Source organism: Cydia strobilella, chromosome 22, assembly GCF_947568885.1.
Source record: "Cydia strobilella chromosome 22, ilCydStro3.1, whole genome shotgun sequence".
NCBI lineage: Eukaryota > Metazoa > Arthropoda > Insecta > Lepidoptera > Tortricidae > Cydia > Cydia strobilella.
Window position 1 is genome coordinate 6,617,562 of NC_086062.1, and position 26,400 is coordinate 6,643,961.

The following is a 26,400-nucleotide window of genomic DNA, read 5'->3' on the forward strand; positions in this document are numbered from 1 at the left end:
AAACCCCATTCACTCGCAAACTGTTTGCATTGAAGTGAATCAAATGGAACATGATCCGCTACTATTTCCAATGGTATGCCAAAACAACTGAAAACATCTGTTAACACATTAATTATGCACTGAGAGGACTTATTTGAAATGGGTTTAATATCTAACCATTTCGACATGTAATCATAAATAACTAGATAACTTTTCCTCTTAAACTCCATTATATCAATTCCAATTTTTACAAATGGTAAGGATGGTACATCATGACATAATAATGGTTCTTTTATATTATTATTTTGATACATTTGACAGATGAAACATTGTTTAACAAATGATTCAATGTGAGCATCCATTTGTGGCCAATAATATAAACCCCTAACAGTTTGCTTCATCTTGGTTATTCCTAAATGACCTTCATGTAACCTTTTTAAAATTGTTAATCTTAGTGACTTTGGAACAATTAATCTGTCATTCATAAAAAGCAATTTCTGATCTATAGTAACTTCATGTCTCAATTTAAAAAAATGTTTTACAGTATCTGGTACCATATTAATAGTCTCTGGCCATCCTTCCTGTGTGTACAACAACAATGTTGTTAAAGTGTCATCTTTTGAAGTTTCTTCAATTAATTCTTGTTTCTGTTCATCGGTACATTGTAAATAATTTCCTAATCCAATACAATGTATAACTTCAAACATGTATGATTGATCTTCATCTACTTCATTTAAATAACTACGTGACAACAAATCTGCAATATGCATCAAGCGGCCTTTTAAATATTTAAAATCAATATCGTATTTTAATAATTTTAGTTTAAGTCTTTGTAATCTAGCCGAAGGGATTTCATGTATTCCTTTCTTTAATAAAGTTTCCAACGGTTTATGATCATTAAGGACAGTACATTTTTTTCCATAAATGTAATAATGAAACTTTTTCGTGGCCCAAACTACACTCTACAATTCTTTCTCAATCTGTGAAAAATTTTTTTCTGCACTGGTAAGACTTCTTGATGCATAACATACTGGCTTGCCCTGCTGCATTAAGCAGCAACCTAAGCCGTCCTTACTAGAGTCACATTGTATTGTTACAGGTAGGGAAACATTAAATTTTTTTAATACAGGTGCCGAACTTATGCATTTTTTTATATCACAGAAAACATTTTCATGTATTTCTGTCCAAAGCCAACCCACATGTTTCTTCATTAATGCTTGTAAAGGTGCTACCAAATCTGCCAGATTACTAATAAAATTTCTTAAATAATTTACCATGCCCAAAAAAGATTGCAGTTCAGTTTTATTTGAAGGGCTTTTAATATTTAATAATGCTCTTATTCTTTCTGGATCAATTTTCATTCCCTCTTTTGAAAATACATGACCGAAATATTTGACCTCGTTTACTTTATGTTGAAATTTTCTTTTATTAAATTTTACATTGCTTACTCGGGCTCTTTCAAAAACTCGTTCTAATATTTTATCATGTTCGTCTTCATTATCAGCACAAATCAACAGATCATCACAGTATATGACCACACCAGGAATGTCACCAAAAGTTTGTTCGCTATATTTTTGAAAAATTTCAGGAGCTACAGACAAACCGAAAGGTAATCTTAAAAATTTATAACAACCAAAAGGACTACTAAAAGTACACAGATCTGTTGAGTTATTTGTTAATCTAATGTTATAAAAGCCATCTGACAGATCAAGTACCGAAAATACAGATTTGTTACTTAACTTTGTAAGCATTTCCTCTAATGTTGGTATGAGATGATACTCCCTTATTAATACCTTATTTAATTCCTGTGGGTCGAGGCAGATTCTTAAATTACCATCACTTTTCTCAATTATTACAAGATTACTTACAAAGGATTTCGGATGTTCGACTTTCTCAATAATTCGCTGTTCTTGTAGACTCTTTAATTTACAAGCCAGACGCTCCCTTATTGTATGAGGAACTCGCCGAGGTGGCTTTACTACCGTCTGTGCGCCTGGTTGAATGTGTAGTTCGAGAGGTACCTTAAATTCTCCGACTCCCTGGAAAAGTGACAAATTTTTATTAACTATAGCCTCCTTGTTATTAATATTAATACTGTTAATGCTACTATTCTGTAGTAAATTTAATTCAATTAATGAGTTTAAACCCAAAATTGGTTTCACATTTTTCTTAATTATTATGAACTCAGTGTCAACCTTTTCATATTTATTTACCCCAGTTTTCAATGTTATTTTCCCTAGTGGCTTAAGCTTATTACCCCCAAATACTTCTAATATTATATTTGTCTCAGACCACTTAGGATTTTCATCATTGACAATATTTTTTTAATCATTTAATGAGATGACATTTACCTGAGCCCCTGTGTCACATTTAAAAGTCAATTGTTTATTTTCAATGTGCAAGTTTGACAACCATTCATTATTATTAATGTTACTAGTACTTCCTATAGAGTGAACCAACTTAACTAGTCACAAATCATGTACTAGGTTATTATCCTCAGTATGCTCTACTTCAATTGAAGTTACATTTTTATTTTTGCAACCCTTAGCAAAGTGATTTAATTTTTTACACTTATGACATGTTTGGCCAAACGCTGGACATTCAGCTGGTCCATGTTCTAGATTACATTTCAGACATCTATAAAATTTACTACTATACTTCATGTTTTTCTTAGAATTATTAAAATACTTAGCTTCACGCTTTGGCTGACTTGACACAAGATCAACCGACACAGGTTCTTGCTTCCGGATCACCTCTGCATGTTCCTTCGACAGCTCAGCGACCCTGCACTTGTCCACCGCTTGTTCTAAAGTAAGGTCCTGTTTTTCCAATAATTTCTGTTGCAGCTTTCTGTCCCTGATGCCCATGACAATTCGGTCCCTCAGCATTCTATCTTCCAGGTCCTTGAAATTACAATTTTTTACTAATTTTCTGATAGCGATGTAGAAGTTGTCAAAAGTCTCGCCATCTTCTTGTTTTCTGCTATTGAATTTAAATGTGTTAATGAGTTCATTTTGCTTGGGTTCAAAGTATTGGTCGAACAATTTGAGCAGATCATCAAATTTAGGGGTATCTTCAGAGTCTTTTATTAAGTTATAATACAGTTCCAGCCCTTCTTGTCCGATACAATTCAACAAAATTGCCGACTTTCTTGCTTCATTCACGTTTGTTAATCCAGCGGCCGTAATAAAAATCTTAAGCTGTTGCTTGAAATTCGTCCACTTTAGCAACATATCACCAACTGAATCCAATTGCAGCGGTGCAGGCATTTTAAATTCTATACCCGACATAATTGTTTCTTCTGTGCCTTCCTTGTTCTCCGTTTTGTATTAATTTATTATTCACAATAAATCTTAATATGTTCGATTGACGGCTGCGCCATGTAATGTTTAGTAATAAAACGTTTCTTCAGTTAACACCGAGTTTATTATAATAATCCTTTAATGTTTCGTTTACACAAGCACCACCATTGATCGTCCAGACAAGAGAGAGAGATCTAATATTGCTAATCCTATAGTTACACAGTTCATTATAATCTGACAGCGTCTGTACTCAGAAACGACGCTCGTTGTCCCCCCACTCCCGTATGCATTGGGTCATTATAAGCAGTCTGTAGTTGCGTTCTGTTACAAGCATACATTACTATTATTGATTAGCTCTAGCGACTCCTCTCTGGGCAGCCAATGAAGGCAAGCCAGAGCTGAGAGTCCTGCGGGTCCCCTTGGGGTCCACTCCGACCGACGAAGACACGCCGGAGACGGAGACCCTGACCGACTCTCGGGAGCACTCGGGTCCGTGGGGTCGTTACTCCCCAACAGCTCGCCACAAGCTGCCCTGCGGGCTTATTATTATTATTATTATTATGGGGTTCTTCAAAAAAGGAGTGTACAGGTTTTTAAAGGGTCGGCAACGCGCATGTAATCTGGTGTTGCAGGCGTCCATAGGCTAGGCTACGGTGACTGCTTAGCATCAGGCGGGCCGTACGCTTGTTTGCCACCGACGTGGTATAAAAAAAAGCCTTGATATTCGCGAAAACTGATTTTTGTGATCCCGTGATTCACTTCACTTCCAGCCCAGTGTGACTTTTGAGACAGCTTTTAGAATGCTATAATCATAGAGTAACTTATACTAGAGCGGTACTGTCATAGTAAATTTTGTAACCACAGTAAATTCACTGCCATCTATCGACACACTTTAAAACTAAAAATTAAGATTTATAAAAATACGATAAAATGTATTTAAATATGGATAAATGATTTTTTTTTGCATTAATTATTTTTATGATTTTGATCCATGTTCTTTCACTGATATGCGTAAAAATTGTTAAATAACAAACGAAACCGTCAACACCATCTATACGACAGTAGGCCAAAGCTAGTAGCGCCCTCTGATCGAGAGTCAAATTTCCTTGATTTTCGAGGCACGTGTTTTCCTTAGATATAACTCCGTAATAGATGGATACAGTCTATCTTTGCTATAATGAAGGCGCTATACGAGTTTCCAGCTTAATATCTTAGTCTGAGTTTGACCCCTTTTTCCGGGTAAAATAACTGAATTATTTATATCCCACATGGAGGAGAAGTGACGTAGGCCGAATTCCGAGGGTATTGAATAAACTTGTGTTAGGATAGTTAGAATATGAAATTACCCGTCCAAAATGCTCAATGCAGATGCTATTGGGCGCATCAAATGCGTGAAGCCTGGGCTTTATTTAAAGCAACGTTTTCCGCTCAACCAACCGCGGTTGGATTGTGCGCGACAATACATTTTGACGAATAGAAATGATATCGGAAATTTTGGCGACCTGTCTGGCCTAGTCGGTAGTGACTGCCTGTGAAGCCGATGGTCCTGGGTTCAAATCCTGGTAAGGACATTTATTCAGTGATGAGCACGGATATTTGTTCCTGAGTCATGGGTGTTTTCTATGTACTTAAGTATTTATATATTATATCGCTGTCTAAGTACCCACAACACAAGCTTTATTGAGCTTACCGTGGGACTTAGTCAATTTGTGTAATAATGTCCTATAATATAATATGTATGTAGTATTGATAACTTTTGCTCGCTTGCTCTAGGTATAGCAGAGTTTATCAAACTTTTTACTCCGCGTACCCAGGGCATCAATATTGGCATTCCGGAATCCCAAAATACCGGAATATTGGACCAATTTTTACTATACTTCAGTACCGGAATTCCGGTATTGGAATTTTTTTGCCACATTTTATTAAAAAAATATTATATTACGATGACAACTTTAAACATTATAAAAAAGAGACGGCTGTTGACAGAAAATGTATAGATTATGTTAACAAATTGCTATGTGCAACAAAATATTTAAAAAATGACCTTCTTCATTGGCTATTTGTCTGAGTATACCTTATACCTCATTTAGAATTTGTGCATTGTATCTAGCAGCATAAACGTGGATATGTGAATACTCGTCAGCTGCGTTTTCATTCAACCACGCAAATAAACCACTAGCTTGAAATTAGGATTTACTCGTATTATGGATATTGATTTTGCTGGAATAGGCAGGTGTGATTACAATGGACATATACTAGGTTTAGTTACTGGAGGGCCACGGTGCTAGTATATACAGTTAATATGATAGATCGAAACAGAAGTAAACAGTTTCGCAGAATAAAACTGTAGGTATACTCGTAAAGACAGAGATTTTTCTAGCACGAACTCTACCGAAAACTATCAAATTTTTCCCATATTTTCGGTTGTCAAACTTTTTCGCCTTTTAGAAAAAAAAAAACCACAAATTAAGATTTTCAACTTCCACTGATGTGGAGAAGAAATATGTGACGTTTTCAAGCAAAAGGTACCACATTGTCGCTTACAATGAGGACGAAATTTGCTTGCATCTTTATATGAATAACATGTTAGTGCGTTCTTATTAGCAAGCGACAATGTGGTACCTTTTGCTTGAAAGCGACACAAATGGAAAGTGATTAACGTTGAAGGGGTACTTATCGATAACAGGATTGTCGATTTTTTTATTTTGTCAAGCACTAATAACATGACGTTCGTGCTAGAAAACTCTATGTCTATTCGTAACACCAATTGCACAAACGTTCCAACCCACAACGGCGTCCATAGTTGGTTGGAACGTTTTTGCATAACTACGAAGGCCAATTGAAACTTTAATAATGCAATGTCACGTGACTTTTCGTAGCATCTGTCGTCTGTTGCTGATGTACGATTGGCTAGGCCCCCTGATCAGACTCTAAATATTAAATTTTTTTCGGGAGATCAACCCCTTAGGGTGTGAAAATGGAGTTGAAAGTTGTTAATGAGTTCTACGTGGACAAAGGTGCGGGTTTAGACTAGTATAATCACTACATAGTATTAAACAAAGTCGCTTTCCGCTGTCTGTATGCCCTATGTATGCTTAGATCTTTAAAACTACGCAACGGTTTTTGATGCGGTTTTCACCTATCAATAGAGTCATTCTTGAGGAAGGTTTTAGTGTATAATTTGTAATGGTTTTGTGTAACCCGTGCGAAGCCGGGGCAGGTCGCTAGTGTAATATATTCTCCGTGTAAAACTTCATAATCACCAAAATGCACTAAAGGCAAAATTCCTGACCATAAATTTCTACTGTTTGATGTCCAAGAGCTCCGCAATCTTGGTCTCTCATTCAGCAAATTCCCGCCTTACTATCTAAAACCCAACTCATACACCCTTTTAGAATAAAATCGCGTTTTGAATGGAGGGTCCCTGGCTTTTAAGATGTTTTGGAATGGTGGGATTCTAATGATAACAAGTGAACCGAATGAACGTTTTGCCTCCTTCACTGACGAGGTCGGGAAAATAGGATGGAACTATAAAGTTTGCCTTCGAATGATTCGAATACGGGCGAATAACGGATTTAGGGGTGTCACTTCATTTTCATTTTTCATAAGCTTTTTCCTTAGTTCATCATTCGTGCAGTGCTCTTTTCTCATGAATATTTCTAAGCGAATATGATACTTTTTAAAAGTTTTAAATATGGATAGGAGAGCCAGCCAGCCATGTAAAAAAAAGTTTGTCATTACTTGAAAAAGTTTATTAGGTACTTGGGTGAAAATGTAAATAGTAGGTAAAAAGGTAAGTATTATAACAGAATTTTTGCACATTTTAGATGTTTAATTCAAAATTGAAATAACCTGATGATAGTGATGATGTCCTTACAGTGGCGGCAAAAAATCTATCATACTGCTATTTTAAGGACATTCCTTCGAAAATTCGTAAAATTATACTTTACAATCATGTAAACAATGATTGTATCATCATCACTACCTTATATAGAAACTTACGTCCACGTTACGTTAGGTTATGTTAGGGGTTAGGTTACATTGGGGACCTCACACACACAAAATTTAGGTTATTAATATTTAATTTCTTATTTGAAAACACTCAAAAGCGAATTTAACCAACAATAAAACCTAGATGGATCGATTTTTCGCCCGTGTTAGCCTCTGGTTTGAAAATTAAATCGAATCATTACAATATAACACCCACCGGGCTACCGCGAAAACTCTGGCAAACTAATTATTTTAAAATTGAACCCCGTTTGATCGAATTGTTGTTTCCATACCATTGTATATTTCATCGAAATCGCTAGAGCCGTTTTTGAGAAATTATAAAAAAAATATGCAAAAGTATCTGAATAAATATGATAGATTATTTGCCGCTACTTTACCTATTCAGCACATCACCCTGAGTTATGAGATTTGGACAGTAAAACCAGTAAAAAAAGTACTGATCAATAGGAACCTTCCTAAGTTCCTTAATAGTTAAGTTAAGTTAATATAATATGCATGGACTTAGGCTAGTTTAATTAAATTTGTATGCCAGTTTGTAGGCACAATGTGGAGATCCTTTGTACTTACATATTGTAAATAGTTTTAAGACCTCTTTGTAACCCATATTGACAAATAAATTATCAAATCAAATCAAATCAAACAATTTAGCATTTTTAGAACTATATACTATGTATTATGTAATCTATTAGGTACCTACTATTTAAGATGCGAGTCAATATCAGACATACGTTTTTGACGAAGTATCTCGATATCTTGATAGAAGTCGGAAACTCTTCCAAACTACCGAAATCATCATCAAAATGTTCGTCATCGATCGTCAAAAAATGTCCATGGAAATTAGGTAATTTAACCGGTTAAATACTGACCGATTATCCAGCACTGTACCCAATTTGGATCCAGTCTAGAGACGTCTAAGAGACGTAATAATCAGGCTCGACTCAGGATCTCCAGCCGGCAGCCCTACGGAGCATTCCAATCAGTTTACTGTCCACCGCAAATGCGAACCGGACTGTACTAATTCCACACTCATGCCTTCATTAAGCTAACAACTACTTCGCCAAATGAAACTAGACTCTATATTCTTGTAGCAGGGTTTGCTTTGGGTTGAAGCCTGGAGTGGTATTGTGTTTGCAATATTATGATTAGTGGAGTGAAAGATGTGAAAATATTGGCTTTGTGTTTTGTTTTTATAGGATTGCAAATGTATTGAGAAAGTATTTCTCAGTTACCCTAATATTTAGTTAGAAGGATTAATTTGACGTTTGAGAACGTATTTTTATTAAATTAATTATATTTAATTATTTTTATTGTATTTTTATTATTTTTTTATATAGCTTTATAACATTCATAAATTAAAGTTACCTATATTTATTAATTACTTGATAATAGTAGGTACATACTTAGAATATAGTTAAAAATTTATGGATGGTAAAATCGAAAGCAACTGGAAAAATTGTTTTAATTTATTCAGCACCTAAATAGCAAATTTTAAATTTGGGGCAAGGATAAAGACCTAAATTATTTATGCTGGGTAAAGTATCTGAGAAATACGGTAAGTACTAAAACTTTAATACCTCAATAATTTTGAGAGCGTTTTCGATCTCTGAATCTATCTAAGTTAGGTACCTAACTATATTTGTTTCGAGAACAGAAGCTTCAAATAACTTATTAAAACTTTCCAGGTTCCTAATCCGGTTGAAACCGGGGGTTCCTAACTTGATTGGAATTTTGTAGGTTGTGTGTTGTACTCAGTTTTTATTGCATTTTTAAAGGCTTTAAACATTTCACGACACTTAAAATAGTACTCAAAATTTTGAAAATCCCCAAAAATATAATATCGTTACTTTATCTTTATGGTTAATTAAAGATTGTTAACTCACAACCCTTCAGAATCATCTCTGATGTAGGTATTAAGAATTTTATTCTTCGTTCCAGCCGGTTCAGCCGTTAACCACTATACGAGTTTTTGCCCGGAAGGCGATTGGTCATGAAAATCTGTTCCTGGCTCGCGGTCTATTATATCTGGTCGGGAGTCAAACAAAATGTCAAGAAAATCCAGATGAATGCCGACAATCTGGCAACTTGTCAGATTCCCTGACTACGCACTCACTCATATTCACTGCACTCGGGATCTTCGTGGCAGGCATGGGCGAGAATATGGCAGTTCTGTAGTTGGCTGTTCTGAAGGCAAGATCGGTGGTGTCCGGGAATTGTGGACATTTAAATAAATCGATAGCTTAAAGGAGAGCAGAAACGAAAAGCTGACTTCCATGAACAAGATTTTACTGACAACTATAAGAAAAAACAATATAATGCAGTGACAGACATAGACAAAAGGTATAATAGTACATTATGATACAAGTGTGCTAAGTCGGTCATTACACACGAGGCGATATTGTGCGCGCGAGCTGTAAGCGAGCGCGCAATAAGAAAGCCGATGTGTGTAATGACCAATGCACACGCGTTTCATACGACGTTTTTCAACACACTTGCGAGAAAAAAAAGAAACTTTCATATTAATCAAATTTTAATAGTTAAAACAGTTAGTATTGTGTGTTTCATCTGTCATACTCGTAATGCCAGCCGGCCCTCGCTCGCCCCGGCCGCGGGCGGCGCGGCGGGCGAGCCGGCCGGGCCGCGCGCCGCGCACTCGCCTGCGGGCGCGCCCCTGCCCGCCAGTCCGACCAATTAAAGAAGGCTCCCTTTCCATGCATATTATTAGCAATCAGTTAGCTTCTTAACTCAGTCGGATAATATAATGAAAAACAACGAGTGGAATAATACACTGGAAGAGCACGCGTGTTTAATATCTAGGATTATGAGCCAAAAATCGGTGGAATAAAAACGTCGTTTTGAGCAAGAGTGTTGAAAAAATATAAAAACCTATTTACTATAGTCCTCGTCAGGTGGAGTTTGTCATAAACGAGACTTCTTTGTCAGGTTCAGTAGGCTAGAGTTCTCCTGAGGGTGGGCGTTGAGTGCAAGATAGACAGCTGCTTGGACGACTCGTCCTATTAATCAGGTTCCCTGATATTACCTGCACTCGGGTTCCTCGCGGCAGGCATGGGCGAGAGTATGGCAGGCTGGTAGCGGTTGTCCCGAGGGTGGGCGTTGGGCGCATGACGGATGGAGTTGCTCTTGGGCACGCATGCATGAGTCCTCCTTGTTGTCAGTTTTCCTGAAGAAAACAGAAAATTGTGTAATCGGATCCATTTGAAGCACGAATTTTCAAGCGTTTTAATCGCGCGTGGTAGTGTCATTGTTTTCACCATGATTTAATGCCACAATGGAAGGCCAATGCGCAAATATTGAACAAATGCTCTGGTTCGGTACCATCTTTCGTTTACATTATAGTAAACGATAAAGAAAATGACGAGACAGAGAACCGTGAAATCTGAATATTCACATACATAACCACTGAAAGCATTTGAGTAGTTCAAAAGTTTAAGCCATAATCTTTACTAAGAGATATGGTATCACGGTACAATAATGAAATTGTTTAATATCCTCTGCTTTGATGCGAATTTTTTGTTAACAATACTAACCTGGCAAACAAAAAGGAATACAATTATGAAGTCAAAGAGCAAAACCAAAACAAATCCTTTATATTAACAGAATAAAGAAATTAATGTATGAGATCGACGACAATGAGTTTAGGTTATTAGCAGAGCCCGGAATTTTTGCGGCAAAACATAAGACTGTCGCAATATTGCTAGAGTTAGAAACATTTTTTTATCGATATCGATAGTTGATGTGTAATATAAGACGGTCAACCAAATTAAAACAATATTTCAAAAAGATTCAATTGTGAGGTTTGTATAAAATTATATACAAACAGATGCAATTAGTATACATAAATGGCTTTATATTGATAAAGGAAACTGTTTAGTCCGAGAGAAGTTTGAGAAATTAATGATAATGACTATGACATTGATAGGACCTAATGCCATGAGCTGCTGTGTGTACTGACGTAGATTTCGAAGAAGAAATTGCATCTGTTTCTATATAATTTTATAAAAACCGTAAAACGTAAATTTACTTATTTTTTTTTTTAAATTAGTGGGCAAATTTTTCTTCCATTACCCAACTATCAATATCGTCGATAAAAAATGTTTCTAACTCTAGCAAGATTGCGACAGTCTTGCTTTGTCGCGAAAATTGTGGGCTCTGGTTATTAGTAATAAATATATAATATGTTTTTGTTGTCACGGAAGTTTTATTATATTTTTTTTTAATCTATATACGTAGTTCAAATTTTCCTTGTTACTTAATTCGTTACCATGATTACGTCTCTTAACCAGGTTTAACCAGGTCATCTATAACCAGGTTTCATAATATACATTTTTGTGGTAGTTAGGTAAACTCATTCCACAGTGGGCCATCTAATAAGTCTAATAATAATAACTGTCCGCTGTCTGAGGAGGCCAAAATACAAACAAGATTGATCCTCCCGTACAAGCTTCATATAAACTATCAGGAATAAACAATTCAACTAGAATATACTTACTTGCACAGGCAAAAGGCGATCTCCGTGTTCCAATGCACCCCCGGCTTCCTATAGAACCCCCTCAGCGCCGCCATACAGCCTTCCCGGTCGCAGTTGGTCGCGTGGCAGTTCTGCAGCACAGGATCCAGGGTCGTGGAGCACTCGTTATCCTTGATGCACGTCTCCAGGGCCACGTGGCAGGTGGACTGGAGCGCCACCTTGTCGTCACCTGCTTTACCGTTCTCTTTGCCAATCCTCTCTGTTGGTTGGTGTCAAGTGTTAGTTTCGTGTTGGTGTGTGAGTAGAGTGGTGATTAGTTTTCAAGGTTTGGTTATAGGCAGCAAAGCGGTTGAGGTTACATATAAAATTTAAAAATGGTATTTATGAAAACTTCGACCGCTTTTGTTGTTTGCTTATAAATTTGGTGCTTTAGTTGCTTGGATTAAAGCAACAGTAGAATAAGTTGTGAAATTAACTACGTTTAAATTATTAAAGCAACAAATTTTGAAACATTGAAAGACAATGATTGTGTATTAGAAAGTATGATTACATATCTTAGAGTATCTAGAAGACAACGACAAGAAAAAAATATTCAATATCAGTATTTATCAGTATTTGAATTTGAATTGATTATGGTTTTATGAAATTATTCCTAAAATGATATATTCCGATATGGTATGAAAACACCTAAGCCTGAAAATGTAAGTTAACCGTAGAGTTTCAGATAAGATCAAATTATTAGAAATAACAACAGTAAGAGCCAATAACAATATAATTTCATTTTTCTGTAAATTATAATAAAGTTGTTTTGAAGGACAACAGTACAGGCAGTAGAAAACACCTATATTTTAAAATAAATAAATACCACAAGGTGATAGAAATACATGAACTTATCTAAAAGAGTAACAGAAAATAAAAATAAAAAACAAATTCGAAAGTGTTTATAAAAACAAATAGGTACTTAAAACAAGTATAATGAACTTTGGATACGTGATATAAATATAATATGCATGCCAAGACAAATGTATTGTACAAATTGTATTAAAACTGACACAACGTGAGGAACCTGAAAAAACGGTGTTTTGTAAACCATGATAACTTGCCAATGATTTCGATTTACCTTAAGCTTAAATTTTGTAACAACTTGATCATGCTAAAAGGGATGGCTCATAATTAACTGATACTGATGTTTATAGTACGATGATTAAAACTCAGCTTAATTACTGTGATCGGGGTTATTAAAGGGGATCATGCATGCGGATTTAAGCAAATTTTCAATAAATTTACCTATACAATTGGTTTTTGTGAAAACATTACAATTATGGTTAATCTAATTGGTATATTGGTATCCCAGCAGCTTCACTGAGATTTAACTAACCCTTGTCACTACTTACTCATTTAAAACTAGATTCTACAAATATCCGTGATGACCGTAGGGAGAGGCGGATTTACAGGGCTTTAAAGCAAGTAAGAGAGTCCTGTTCTAAATAAATCATTAGTACTTATAACTACGCAAAGCTTTACTCTGTGCTTTAATCTCTCGAAATCTCCAAAAGCACTTTCTGGTTCAAAACCTGCAGAATACTAAAACTGTGGTAATACTAAACATCTAGAAAGTGCTGTTAGTACAGGGGTAAATAAAGAAGGGATAGATAACATGACCACTGACATATATGTTGATGGTGCTGTAATAAATGAATTCACCCGTGTCGTATATGGTCTTGTAAATGATCCGGCTAACTGTACATCTTGTAAGCTGGATAAGTGAGTGTAACTTACGATATCTATGGTTAGTTGTTGTCTGTTCACAAAGTGTAAGTTAACTCGTTATACCAACTAGTTCATTTGGACGTCAACTAATCTCTCCCTTAGGAATTTGAGTTTTTATTGCAAGTTTAAATAATGAAGTTTAGAGATTGGCTTACGTACAAGAATAAACCATACGTACGGTTCTCATCAATATATCCTGGTCCGTAGACGGTCTTTGTGGCGTATAGTGGATCTTCACTTCCCCCCGGCTCGTGGTTCCAGCGGTGGTAATGGTGTCCGTGGGGGTTGTAGTGGGGGCTAGCGTATCGGTGGACGTGGCTCATTATTTTGTCGGGGGCGATCAGGTTCCCATCCTGTGTTATGGACATACCCCCGATCCACGAGGTCACGCCGGCCCCCGTCCGGTTCGGGTTACGGCCGTCCGACATCAGTTTTACTGGAATGGCATCCATGGAATCGCTTAGCTGGGCTAGGTCGGGACCGAGCCGTGGCGCGACGGGACTCCGAGTACCTCAGAGACTATCGCGCACTAGCATCGGTAGCGAAACATCGATAATAAAATCTCACCCTACTGACGGTAAAGATAAAAAACGATCAAACATACAACGATATCGACAAACACTTATCGGGCAAAATTTTAAAAAATAATTTTGAATTTAGATTTGTATTCCCGATTAAATATTTTGAATAGCAAAGCCTTCGGACGGCAGTCCCACGAGAACTATTCGTCAAAGCCAAGTCTATGCCGCGCAGTAACCATAGAGATCGTATAGGAGATGCAGAAAGAAAACATGCAGTCATGCTCATCTCAAGACCTTCCGCTTTGGACTTGAGATGTAGGTGCGTCAGAATTACCCCATCAAAAGTCCAAGGTGGAAACTAGGGACAAGGGAAAACGGCAGTTCATCAATTCTAAAAGCATGCAGACATAAAGTAGGAGCGAAAAGTTGAATCAATTACTAAGTTATTATGAAATTTTATAATTAGTAAGCTCAACTTGTACACAAACCGCTAACATACCTAAAATGAAACTCCAATCAGAAATTCTCAAATTGGATTACCTTTACTTTAAACAAGTTAAGAAGTGCTGATTTTCATTACAACTTCTATTGAATTAATGATGATTAAAAACTTTTTGTTGGTTAAAGGTGTTCGGTTGAGCAAATTACCTTTGTTGTGCTCTTCGTGATTATGTTGTGAAAAAAAAAACCTAACTGGAAACCGGAAAACGTAAGGCATCGTTCACCGGTACTCCACGCTCCTACCTTATGAAGCGAAGTGCAAAGCGTGCAGTGCGAGAGGCGACGAAATCCGACAGAGACACATAGAGAGAGAGAGAGAGAGAGAGAATGAGAGAGAGAAAGGGAGGGCGGCGGCTCACCGGGGCGGGGCCGCGGGGGTCGCGGGGACAGAAGAGCGGCGCGCAGGAGGCTGGCGGCGGCCGCTCGCGTCATCAGGCGAGTCCCATTCTCGGTGAGAAGCAGGATGGTACCATCGGGCGCAGCGTAGCGCGTGAGGGGAGGCGCACGTGCCGTCGGCCGGCGCGGGGCCTCGAACAGAGCGCGCACCGCCGGCGGGCAAGCGCCCCACGCCGCCGCTGCCCCACAACCACGTTACCAAGAAAGGTACTACCAGCCAGGCCCAGTGCCAACCACCCTCGCTAGCCGCACTTCAGTAGCACTCTTAAGGAATAGACTAAGTAAACCCTTGCTAAAACCAAGGCCTGTAAGAAAGTCTAACATTCCTTAAGGGTGCTCCAGTAGAAGACAGGGTAGATGCCAAAACTAAGGTAGTGTTCGCCGCCACATCGACAATCATCTATTAACGGCAGTCCAGATACCATCATCATAGGCCGAAGGTGTCGGAAGCTAAGAGTTGAGGTAACTGCGGGCATTTGTACGGTGTGTGAGGTCAGGAGTACACTAAAAAGAAGCTCAGTGTCCGTGAAACATAAAAGTCAACAGCCTTGTGTGGTAAAGTAGTGATCTAAATCCAATCCTATGGCCTAGGCATCTAAATGGTGTGAAAAGAAAATAGGCACGTATATGAAAGGAATATAACACAAAATAAATACGAAACAGAACTAATTAAACACGTTGACGGCTATTGAAGTGAGTCTAGTACTCCTTGAAGCGTTAGACAGTGTAGTGTTATTGTTTGCTACTTCGTTTAATTTCTATTTGGTTGTTAGTATTATGATTTGTTTGATTTTGTTAGTTTGTTTTTGGTTAATTAAAAACATAAGGCACTAAAACAATTGTTTTGTATGCATATAATGTAGGATACGTTGTGGAGTCCCGCAAGGCGCGGTGTTAGGTACAACCTTCTTGCACAGTCATTGATGTTACATTTATATATATTTCGCGTGTACCTATGCGTTGCCATTATATAAACACTTAAAGCTATATATACTATGTTAGTAATGCGAGTTTTGAGTGAGATACGTTCCAATATCTGTAAGTAGAAAATACAAGCCAATTGTTGGGGTTGTTAACAGTTGCAATCAAAGTTGCTGGCCGAACCAAATTCAACTTTCCGGGCGGTTGTTTTAGATCAACACCTTACAAATGCATTGACCTAAATGGGTGCGTTTCGTTGCAAACAAAATAATAATGGTGTATCAGCAACACATTTGCTTCGCTCGTAAATTCGGCGATATACACGACCCTAAAATTAAACCAAGTTAGGTTTTTTTTTATCTGACTACCTACTCACAGAGCGGAATTTGCAAGCGCAACAATGAATAGTAAAATATAAAAATAAATTTACATTTTTCAGCCTTTTTCCCCCTTATTCATAAACGTCAACTAAAGTTGACAAGCCGATAATTATCGTTTGTCCCTTTCCATCATACCAATACGTCAGAAAGGGACAAACGATTATTAGCGGCTTGTCAACTTTAGTAGACGTTTATGAATAAAGGGGTTTGACGCTAAGACAAATATTATGCTGATATTATATTATCGATGCAACGAAACACACTGGTATCACAAGTTTTTTAAGTAACTACAGTACCGGCCAATAATATATCATCTCCATGTTTTTACGGTATAACTTTTTTATATATTTGTGAGTGACTTCAACCTCACTGCTTTAGGTAGACTAGTAGTATTCCTTTGTACGGGCGATGAGAAAAATTGGCCTCATGTAATGGTTTTTTCATACAGGTTTTTTTTAATGTATTGTTAACTTCATTTTTTTAGTACAGGTTTTTTAGTAATATGCTGAGTATCCTATTGTAATTCACAGTATTTCATTGCAATATTCATCATGTATTTGTATAAAATGACTAGTAAAATATGCAATCTACAAACTATAACCTATATTGTTTACTCTATACAAGCTCATACAAAAACACTCAAAGGTGATATATTATTGGCCGGTACTGTATGTGCACTATAAATAAGGGTTCCTGAGAAGACTTGGGATGGAACCCTAAAAAAGGTTTCAAAATTCTGCATATACATATATGAGTACCTAAAATATTCAATTTCTGTTAATCATATCATAACTGATCCTAATACAGGGTTTGCTGCTTTGATTAATCACTGACGATGTTCACTGCACAAAAAACTTATACTACCTAACATTGCAAATCCTTATACTCCATTCTGATCTGCAGTAGTCTCGCTGAACAAGTCATAGGACGCTATTCTCAGACGAGCGATAATCTAGGCACGGACGTGTCCAGCATTAAGTACTGGGGTGGCTTTGTTTCGAACGATTTGTATTTGCAGTAACTTGAAAAGTTTATAGGATAAGTAGCTTTTATTGTCTAGAAAAAGATTGTACGTAAAGAGCCAAAGTTTATATACATAATAAAGGTGTATCCCCGTTTGTCTCCGTCGAGCACAAATGGGAATAGGTGCATTCATTTGAATCATTCCCATCTTTCTGTCCCCGCTACATGTATGGCGGCGGTCACGTGGGGCGGATGGAAATACTAATAATAAAAATTTGTTTCATGATGGCGCTTGGATCGACGATTTCTATTCTTTGATTAGTCACAGACTAAGTATTATATTGATTTTTTTATGCAGCTATAATAGCTGCATAAAAAAATCACATTAACCTTTCAAAAGCCTTTTACCTTGCTTTTATCCTGTTATCTGCAGTAGTGTCGTTGTACCAGTCACAGGACGCTATTCTCAGGTAAGCGATAATCTAGGCATGGACGTATCCGACATTGAGCACTGGGGTGGCTTTGCTTGGAACGTGTTGTATTTATATTTATACTAACATTTACGGTTATAGGAAATGGTGCTAATGCTAATAACATATAATAACTTATACTAGAGCGGTACTGTCATAATAAATTTTGTAACCCCAGTAAATTCACTGCCATCTGTCGACATACTTTAAAACTAAAAATGAAGATTTATAAAAATACGATAATATGTATTTAAATATGGATAAATGATTTTTTTTATTTGCATTAATTATTTTTATGATATTGACCCATGTTCTTTCACTGATATGCGTTAAAATTGTTAAATAACAAACGAAACCGTCAACGCCATCTATACGACAGTAGGCCAAAGCTAGTAGCGCCCTCTGAACGAGAATCAAATTTTCTTGATTTTCGAGCCACGTTTTTTCCTTAGACTGTATCCATCTATTACGGAGTTATATCTATCTTTGCTAATAATATATTGTCTTGAAATAGGAAAACCGATGTGATACTATTAATAATAAATAAATATTTTTCTCCATTATGCTCGGAAATGTTCGCCTTATAGAATTAAAACAAGTACGGGAAGATGTTCATTATGTCAAAATCAAATAAATAAATAAACAATCCAGTACAGTTTTAGCGGACGGGAAGTTATAATTTGTCAAAGGACTGTGTCATTTGAAACATAGACTCATACTATCTTTGCCTTACAATAGTACTAGCACCCAAAAGCAAAGGATGAGTATCGTTTTTTTGTTCTTATTTACTGACAATTTGGTTTGACCAACTATATTGCTGTATTGACGACGATTATAATGACGGGTAAAGTTGAAGGCACCAGACCTCAGGGCCGTCCTCCTACTAGATGGTGTGCTCAAATCACTGCACTTATGCAATTAAAACTGCATGAGGCCATGCGCTTGGCGAAGAATAGAAGCCTATGGAGGAACCTGATCTTCAACAGAAGGACATGATGTCACGATCCTAGCATTGAGGGACCGACTGAAGAAGAAGAGATTGCTGTATTGTTTTTGACCTTTTAAAGACATGTTTAGATTAAGAAATCAATGTATACAACCAATATATCGTGTAAAAAAGGATAACGCGGGGCGTTTTGCGAAGTGTCTTATACAGTTTTTAAACCCCTTATAGGCCTCATACTCACGAGCGCTTGAAGCGCTCGTGAGCGCTTTTTCAACGCGCGTTAAAATCTCCCCAGCTTGAATCTGCCCGCACGCTAAATTCGATTTAAAAACCAAGGCTTAAAGTGCAAAATCCAACAACGCTTGATAAAAAGCGCTACCGCCATTGTGTGAATAAATACACGTGATTCCATTTGTGTCATTCAAACGCTTTTTTAACGCGCGTTGAAAAAGCGCTCGTGAGTATGAGGCCTTAAATCCCGGGATTCGTTCAGAAACTAAAATACCTATATTCTCGAATTATCTAATAATCAATATTAAATGCTAAAAACCATCTTATTTGTTTAAAATGATTGAAGAATAGTTTGTACGATTGGTAGTTTCATTAATGTTTTACAAATGATAACGATATTTTAATAAAATTGGATTTTTAAACAAGATAAGTTTGTTTTTGACGTGATTGTTTTTGACTTTTTGATGTGAAGGTTCGATATGAGTGATGCTTGATGCCTTAAATAATGATTATTTTACCTAATTTCCTAGCATGTTTGGAGAAAAGCACTAGATATGCCTCGGCCGGAATAGCAATTCGTGGATTCGCGTCGTCCGACAAATCGAATCTCATCCACGGATTCCCGGCCTCTCCAATAGTGTACTATTATTGCACGAAATTACATAGGTAGGTAGGTAAGTAGCAGAGATACATTACAAGTACAAAATGTGAACTTATCAATTTAAGTTGAAGGATCTTTTCCAGCTAACCTTATATAGTAAGGACATAACATATTAATAAATATTCCGAGGTTTGTGTGTAATACAATAAATAAATGATTTATGCATGCAATAAAATATATTTGATTTGATGTTTGTTTGTTTTGATGACCGCTTACAATATGTCTAAGTAAAACATATAATATTACGTAGCATTAAATTTCTTGGATCGTGAAAATGAACAATTTCAAATGGATAATTAAAAGTTAAATTTACTTGTTGTTTTAACATATTTCTTCTATGAACTCGTTTTCTGTAAATTGTTCGCATTGCTACTATTACAATCCTTGAATGAGAAACAAATATACAACTCACAATATAAACTATTTACTCAACTATCCATTATGACAAAGCTCACCAAAAACATCTGCATTCAAAGCGAGCGCACTCGACATAAGTATTATCGCGCTTATAAACCACCACGTCCGCGCCATTTGTCTACCGCTCTGAAGATTGGCGCATTTTTCAAAATGGCCGCCGGTATAATTTTACGCTTTTAGTGTTGGAGGGTTTACGAAAAAGTTCGGCAAGGTTCCATTTTTCGGTTTTTCGATTATATCTCAGAAACTATGCGTCTGAGCGACATGGCCACTGAATGAAAGGTGATTAAATTTGTTACAAGTTTTATTAAGTCAAGTTTTTCGATATCTTCTATAGTTTTTGAGATATCCGCTCTTGAAAGTTTATTTAGGGCTCTCAATTTTATCTTGATATCTACATACATCAGTGAAGCTTATAGAGGCCGTGTTTGGTATCGTTTTCGTATAAATCGGGGGTGCTGAAATCATTTATGGTATCACATTGACACCATCCTATTAACTAGTCCAAACAAAGCTACGAAGTCAATAATTGTGTTCCAAGCATTTCCCTCTATAACTTTTTTTGAGCAATAATTTCCTGGCCCATATTCGAAAGTTTCATAACAAAGAAAACAACAGTTCTAAAGCCGTTTTCTGAAATGAATATTCTGAGCGGTACTGTCGTATCGACGGTTCTACAGATATTTAAAGTAGTTGATTTATTCTCCATCAGTCATCCAAATATTACAGTAGAAACTATCTAACTAAAAAAATATATAAAAAATATGCCGTTTAAAATCGAAGAAAACAGTTCTAAAGCTTCTTTCTGTCAAAATATTTGGTCGTATCGACGCTACAGATAGTCGGGTATTTTCCACAAGCGGAATATTTTGCCGCTTGTAAGATTGTAATTTGGGCAGGTGTGCGCTCCCACGGCTGAAAGCGGCCCGTGAAAGAGGGACCTTTGTCTGACCAATGCTGCAGTCCACAGGCACAGGCACAGTACCGTAAATTGTGCCCACTTTGCTCCCCACTGGGTGATAATTGTGCTCCAATAGTTTTTAAACTTACATTAAAACTATATCGCAACCTTATTTAAATGTTACATAATAGTATATACTCATGTTCTACTTTAAATCAGCATAGTATAAGTAGGTATATAAAATTACCCAAATATACTAATTTTGAAAATAATTTTATTCAATTTCGAATTCTGGAGCAAATTCTGAGTATACCCATAGGCATTTACGATATGTAGAGCTAATGTTTTTTCTGTTGGTCTAAAGGGGCCTGTAGACGGGCCACATTTTCACTGCAATATGTGACCTGCTACTGTTGATGTCCCTCTCTTACTCACATGTTAGAGAAAGACACCAATAGTTGCCGGTCACATATTGCAGTGAAAATATGGCCCGTCTACAGGCCCCATAATTATAATTCCCAGGCCAGGAGACAGTTACCTAACAATTCCAGCTTATCGCAATAATTCGCGAGTGTCTTTAGGTGCAGTCAAGGGGGACTAGCCAAAATGACTTCGATGTCTTCGATGTGTGTGCATTTTAATTTATAATATAATAATTTTCATTATCGACTAAACATTGAGAATGTTGTCATTGCCCTTTGACCGCCAAAGACGTCAACCAAAGCGCGTGGCTGTACATCCGCGCATTCCGGCAAGCTTCAATAGCCTCTTACGGCCCAAGGTCCTACCTATAGTACTTTTTCAGTTCGATGAAATTTAAATCATATTTAATTGGAACAGACTCTGCCGAACAGAGTCACTTTTGCTTTGTTTCGTTCAATTTTTCAAACAACAAAATCAACTCTATTTTCTACACTAGGTTCAAATTTCAGTGACTGGATTTTTCATTTGTATGGCTGGGCCTTAGGAGGATAGGTGAGGCGATCAAAGGTTTAAACACCATAAATTTGCTTAAACGCATTCTTACTGTTTAAGCCTGTGTACTGTCCGCATGTTTTCTATAGCCCAGCGCAAACTAATGTGCCCGTTAACTGACGAGGTTTAATTTCACACAGATGCCATTGTTCCATAAAATAATGAACCTTTTCCTATAGAAATTCACGAGAATATCTAATATTCTTTATATTCGAAGTACTTTAGAGCCGCAGCAAGTTAATCTATCTATAAACTTTACACGTTTTACGTTCTTATTTATTATAAAGGGGCCCACCCATTACCAGTCCGCCGGACGATATCAGCCTCTCAGTTAGAACAAAAATTTGACAGTTCCGAACAACTGAAAGGCCGATAACGTCCGGCGGACTGGAAATGGGTGGGCCCATTAAGAAGCATTATTCTTCGAAACTATGAAAGTTTTACATAAAAGAGTTTTAAACCGATTTTCCTATTTTTGCGTTTTATGCATTTTAAAACTGTTATAAAATTCTAGGTACTGTCACTTATAACTAAGTAATATGTTGAAAGAATTGAAATATGTTTACAAAGTCTTAATAACAAAACTTCCGTGAGACATAGACATATTAAATATATTAATAACGGGTCACTCACGTGTTTTAAGTCGAAAACGCTCGACGCGCGACAAGTTTCACTCCGTACCGAGGAGCGTCATCAGGAGCTTGCGTCGACGGTGACGGACCGGCGCAGACTGCGGGCCGCAGCCCTCCGCGCCCGATGACTCGGCCGGTACGGAGTGAAACATGTCGAGCGTTTTCGACTTAAAACACGTGAGTGACCCGTTATTAATATATTTAATATGTTTACAGTCGATTAAAAAGATCATGAACATTTTAATAACGATCAAAACAAGACTTATTATTGTGATTTTATATAACTGTTGACTAAAAAAAGGGACAATCTGGAGAGAGGTTAGCTGGAAGAGATCCCTTATAAGTTCACCTTTGTATCTCTATTTCTGTAAATTTTATGTAAACCTGTGTTATGTTAAAGTAATTACTACTAAGTATTAATCTGTAGGAATAATATGAATAATATATTAAACTGTACATTCTTGTGTTTCGTTTACATTTCTTACTTGAATTTTAAATATAATTGCTTTTATTATTGTTAAGTTCTTTTGTGTTATGTCGTTGTTATACAGTAAAAAAACCGGCCAAGTGCGAGTCGGACTCGCGCACGAAGGGTTCTGTATCATTACGCAAAAAATAGCAAAAAAATCACGTTTGTTGTATGGGAGCCCCACTTAAATATTTATTTTATTCTGTTTTTTTATTTGTTGTTATAGCGGCAACAGAAATACATCATCTGTAAAAATTTCAACTGTCTAGCTATCACGGTTCATGAGATACAGCCTCTTGTGACAGACGGACAGGCAGACGGACAGACAGCGGAGTCTTAGTAATAGGGTCCCGAAACTGCAAATCGTTTATTACCCCTCTTACATAGAAGATACATCAATAGAAGGTATGATATATAAAAGTTTTGTATAATACTAGTTTAAATAACAAAATAAATAAAATGTATATTTTTTACCCGACGGCAAAAGGTAGAAAATGAAGCAAGACTTAAAACAAAGAACTGAAGTCAATCCACTTAAAAGGTAGGGATTGCGTTAAATATTAAATGATTTAATGGCGACGAGTTCCCAGATTTTTAATTTTTAAAGAAAGTTCTGTATCTTGTTGTCTAAATCTAGGTACGTTGTTTAGTGCACGACTAATGTGTTTTAATTTTTACACTCTTTTATATAACTTCACCGCGTAAGGTAATGTTTGTAAATTGTGGTAAATTAATATGTTTGTTTCAAATCTTATAACTTAAATATGGACCACTACCTGGTATATGATTCAGCTGAAATTTGGATTAGTTCCTTAATAAGAAACAGTCGGAAGGTAGCAAATGGAACTATTTGATGAAAAAATACAAACACATCGAGGTCATAGAGGCTAGGTTCATAAGAAAGGCCTGGAGAAGTAATTGATAGAAGAAGATCCAAATGAGTAAGGTAAACAAAAACTTACATGCATACGATATACGTTTACGTCAGAAAATAAGAATCTAAATAGATACCCCACAACCGTCATACGAAATCCAAATTTTCATACAATAAGTGCCTGAGGAAAACGGGCCGTGTACTTTTCAGGATGATCCCATCGTAAAGAAAATTTGTATGCATTGTCAGAAAGACATGGAATTATAAAAGAAAATATTACATGTATATCTACTACAGTTTTTAAAATTATATGAACTTTCAGTAGGTATGACCGAAGTAACACTAAAGTTCGATTTTAAACATTTTTGAGGGGCTGGTTCCCGTTTGCAAAACTATGCACACAGTTCCAGAAAATTGTTCTAGACATCTCAATCACCTGTTTACTTGCCCCAATCCGCCGTGTCAATATTTGCACACAAATGTTGGCAAATTTCAGTTTCTGAGCGATTTCCTTTTGTCTCGAGCCACTCCAATTACAGGGCCACAAATATTTGGCAAACCAACAGAAGGAATGTGGAGTGAAAAATTACAGGGTGCGAAATTAGTGGGGGAAAACAAAATGGAGGCTTTTTAGATACAAATATAGAGTTCTTCTGAGCTAACTCGGCTTTGGAGTGACAAAGCGTTGGGGTCAGGGTTCGCAATTATCCAGATAATTATAGTGTTTGATAATAATCGCGATAATTATCCGATAAATAGGTATCGGATAATTATCCCAGGAATGGATGGTGCTATATTTATTTTCTTTGAATTTTTAGATAGTAAAAAATTATGATTGGTGCGTTTTTGGCTATGTACAAATAAAAGTTGAACTAATATTTATTAGTTTTTTTATTAACCATTGAAATATATCATCATGTAACAATCTAATTATATTTCGTACATTTTAGGTTATTATCAAATCGATAATTATCAAGATAACTATAGTTATGATATATCATTATCGCAGTCTACTTACACATTTCTTATACTTAGAAGCAATGGAAACGGGTTATTTTTTATTGAGATTCTATTTATTGTATTGCTCGTGTATTTATTTATATAAATATAATTTTAAATGTTAATATATTTTTCCTTTTTTATTGTGGGACGTACCACATTATTACAATCTATAAATTGTATATACAGATGTCAATCACAATGAAAAAATCAACGATGATCAACTCTCAACGTTGACCAGAGTTGATCATCGTTGATTTTTTCATTGTGATTGACATCTGTATATACGATTTATAGAATATAATTTTAATACCAAAACCGGACCTTCGGCCGAATCATGATTTTTATGTTCAAACCTACCGAAACCGAAACTCAGTTTTGTATGACAGATCATAACATTGTCTGTCTTCTATTATTTTATCAAGATTTCAGAATCTATTTTCAGATTTTGCATTACTTATGTAAAATCTAGTTCTCAAATATTCTCGGATTTTACAGCTTGACTTTACAGGGAGTTACAGAAACTCATTACCCATTCTATCAATTTTGGAGGAAGGAATGCTTAAAAGCCGGAACACGAAAGGATATCCATTTGCAGCTTTACGAGTAACTGGGTATGAATGAAATACCAGATGCTATTCCTTTAAATGAGATTCAATATACGCGATATAATCCGTTTTCAGAGTTCTATCTCATGAGATCAAACGAGTTCCATAGAATAATAAAAGTCTAGAAGATAACTCGTAAACGAAACGCACCAAAAACATTTCCATGTAAAATGTTGCCAAGACGAAACCATAAGGCTCGCACTGTCAAAAAGTTATTAGATCTCTTGTAGAGCCTAGCTTCTAACTCTACAAGCCCTAACTTCACGAACTCTACACCTTAGTCAAAATATGTGGCTTGGCCGTATCGTTACCGTCACATGGGCGTAAGGTGAAAAATGTATTCATTTTTCATTATTTTTTATTATAGTTCTTGTAGTAACGACATTTTTTTCTTTCGGAGCGATTATTTCCGAAAATATTCACTTTATCAAAAAATGTTTTGTTGAAGACCCCTATTCGTTTTGAAAAACCTATCCAACGATATCCCACACTGTAGGGTTTAGGCGAAAAAAAAAATTACACCTTACGTGTAGGGGAGTTACCCTAAAAAATAGTTATTTGTTTTACAAGGGGGCAAAGTTATTGTTCAATCTCTCGTGCTAATATTGATACCCGAGCAAGCGAAAGATTCCAAAATTGAACCACGAGCGTAGCGAGGCCTAGCAAGATGACAATCGTTTACACACAACGAAGCGTAACACTAAGATAAACGTAAATAATATTATGTAGCGTTTCGTTTCGTTCTCTGCAAACAACTTGTGCGGTTAGCGCATAAATTTTTTATGCCAATTTAGTTTTTGGATTTCATAATGGAGGACGCACCAGTTTTATACCTGTTTAACTAACCTCATTAAAATAAAATCAACCGAAAGTTGAACTCATTTTGGTAGTAATAACAACTTAGTTCGCTGATTCATAGATATTTAGGCAAGTCCTGCCTATGTTCTGCGTGTGTTAGTCTAAAACAAATCTAGTTTTAGTCCATTT

The 26,400-nt window shown here is 36.4% G+C and overlaps 1 protein-coding gene across 3 annotated transcripts in view; it reads right to left on the reverse strand.

Moving 5' to 3' along the window:
• LOC134751391 (uncharacterized) overlaps positions 1–26,400 on the reverse strand; it is a 277,631-nt gene that overhangs the window by 13,755 nt on the left and 237,476 nt on the right. For 2 of the 3 annotated variants that reach the window (XM_063686767.1, XM_063686770.1), the window contains 3 exons: positions 13,727–13,984; positions 11,800–12,037; positions 10,330–10,470 (listed from right to left, as the gene is read on the reverse strand). In XM_063686767.1, the coding sequence (XP_063542837.1) occupies positions 10,330–10,470; positions 11,800–12,037; positions 13,727–13,984 (637 nt within the window). The remainder of the gene's footprint in view (positions 1–10,329; positions 10,471–11,799; positions 12,038–13,726; positions 13,985–26,400) is intronic. The other variant, XM_063686769.1, reaches the window with a different exon arrangement.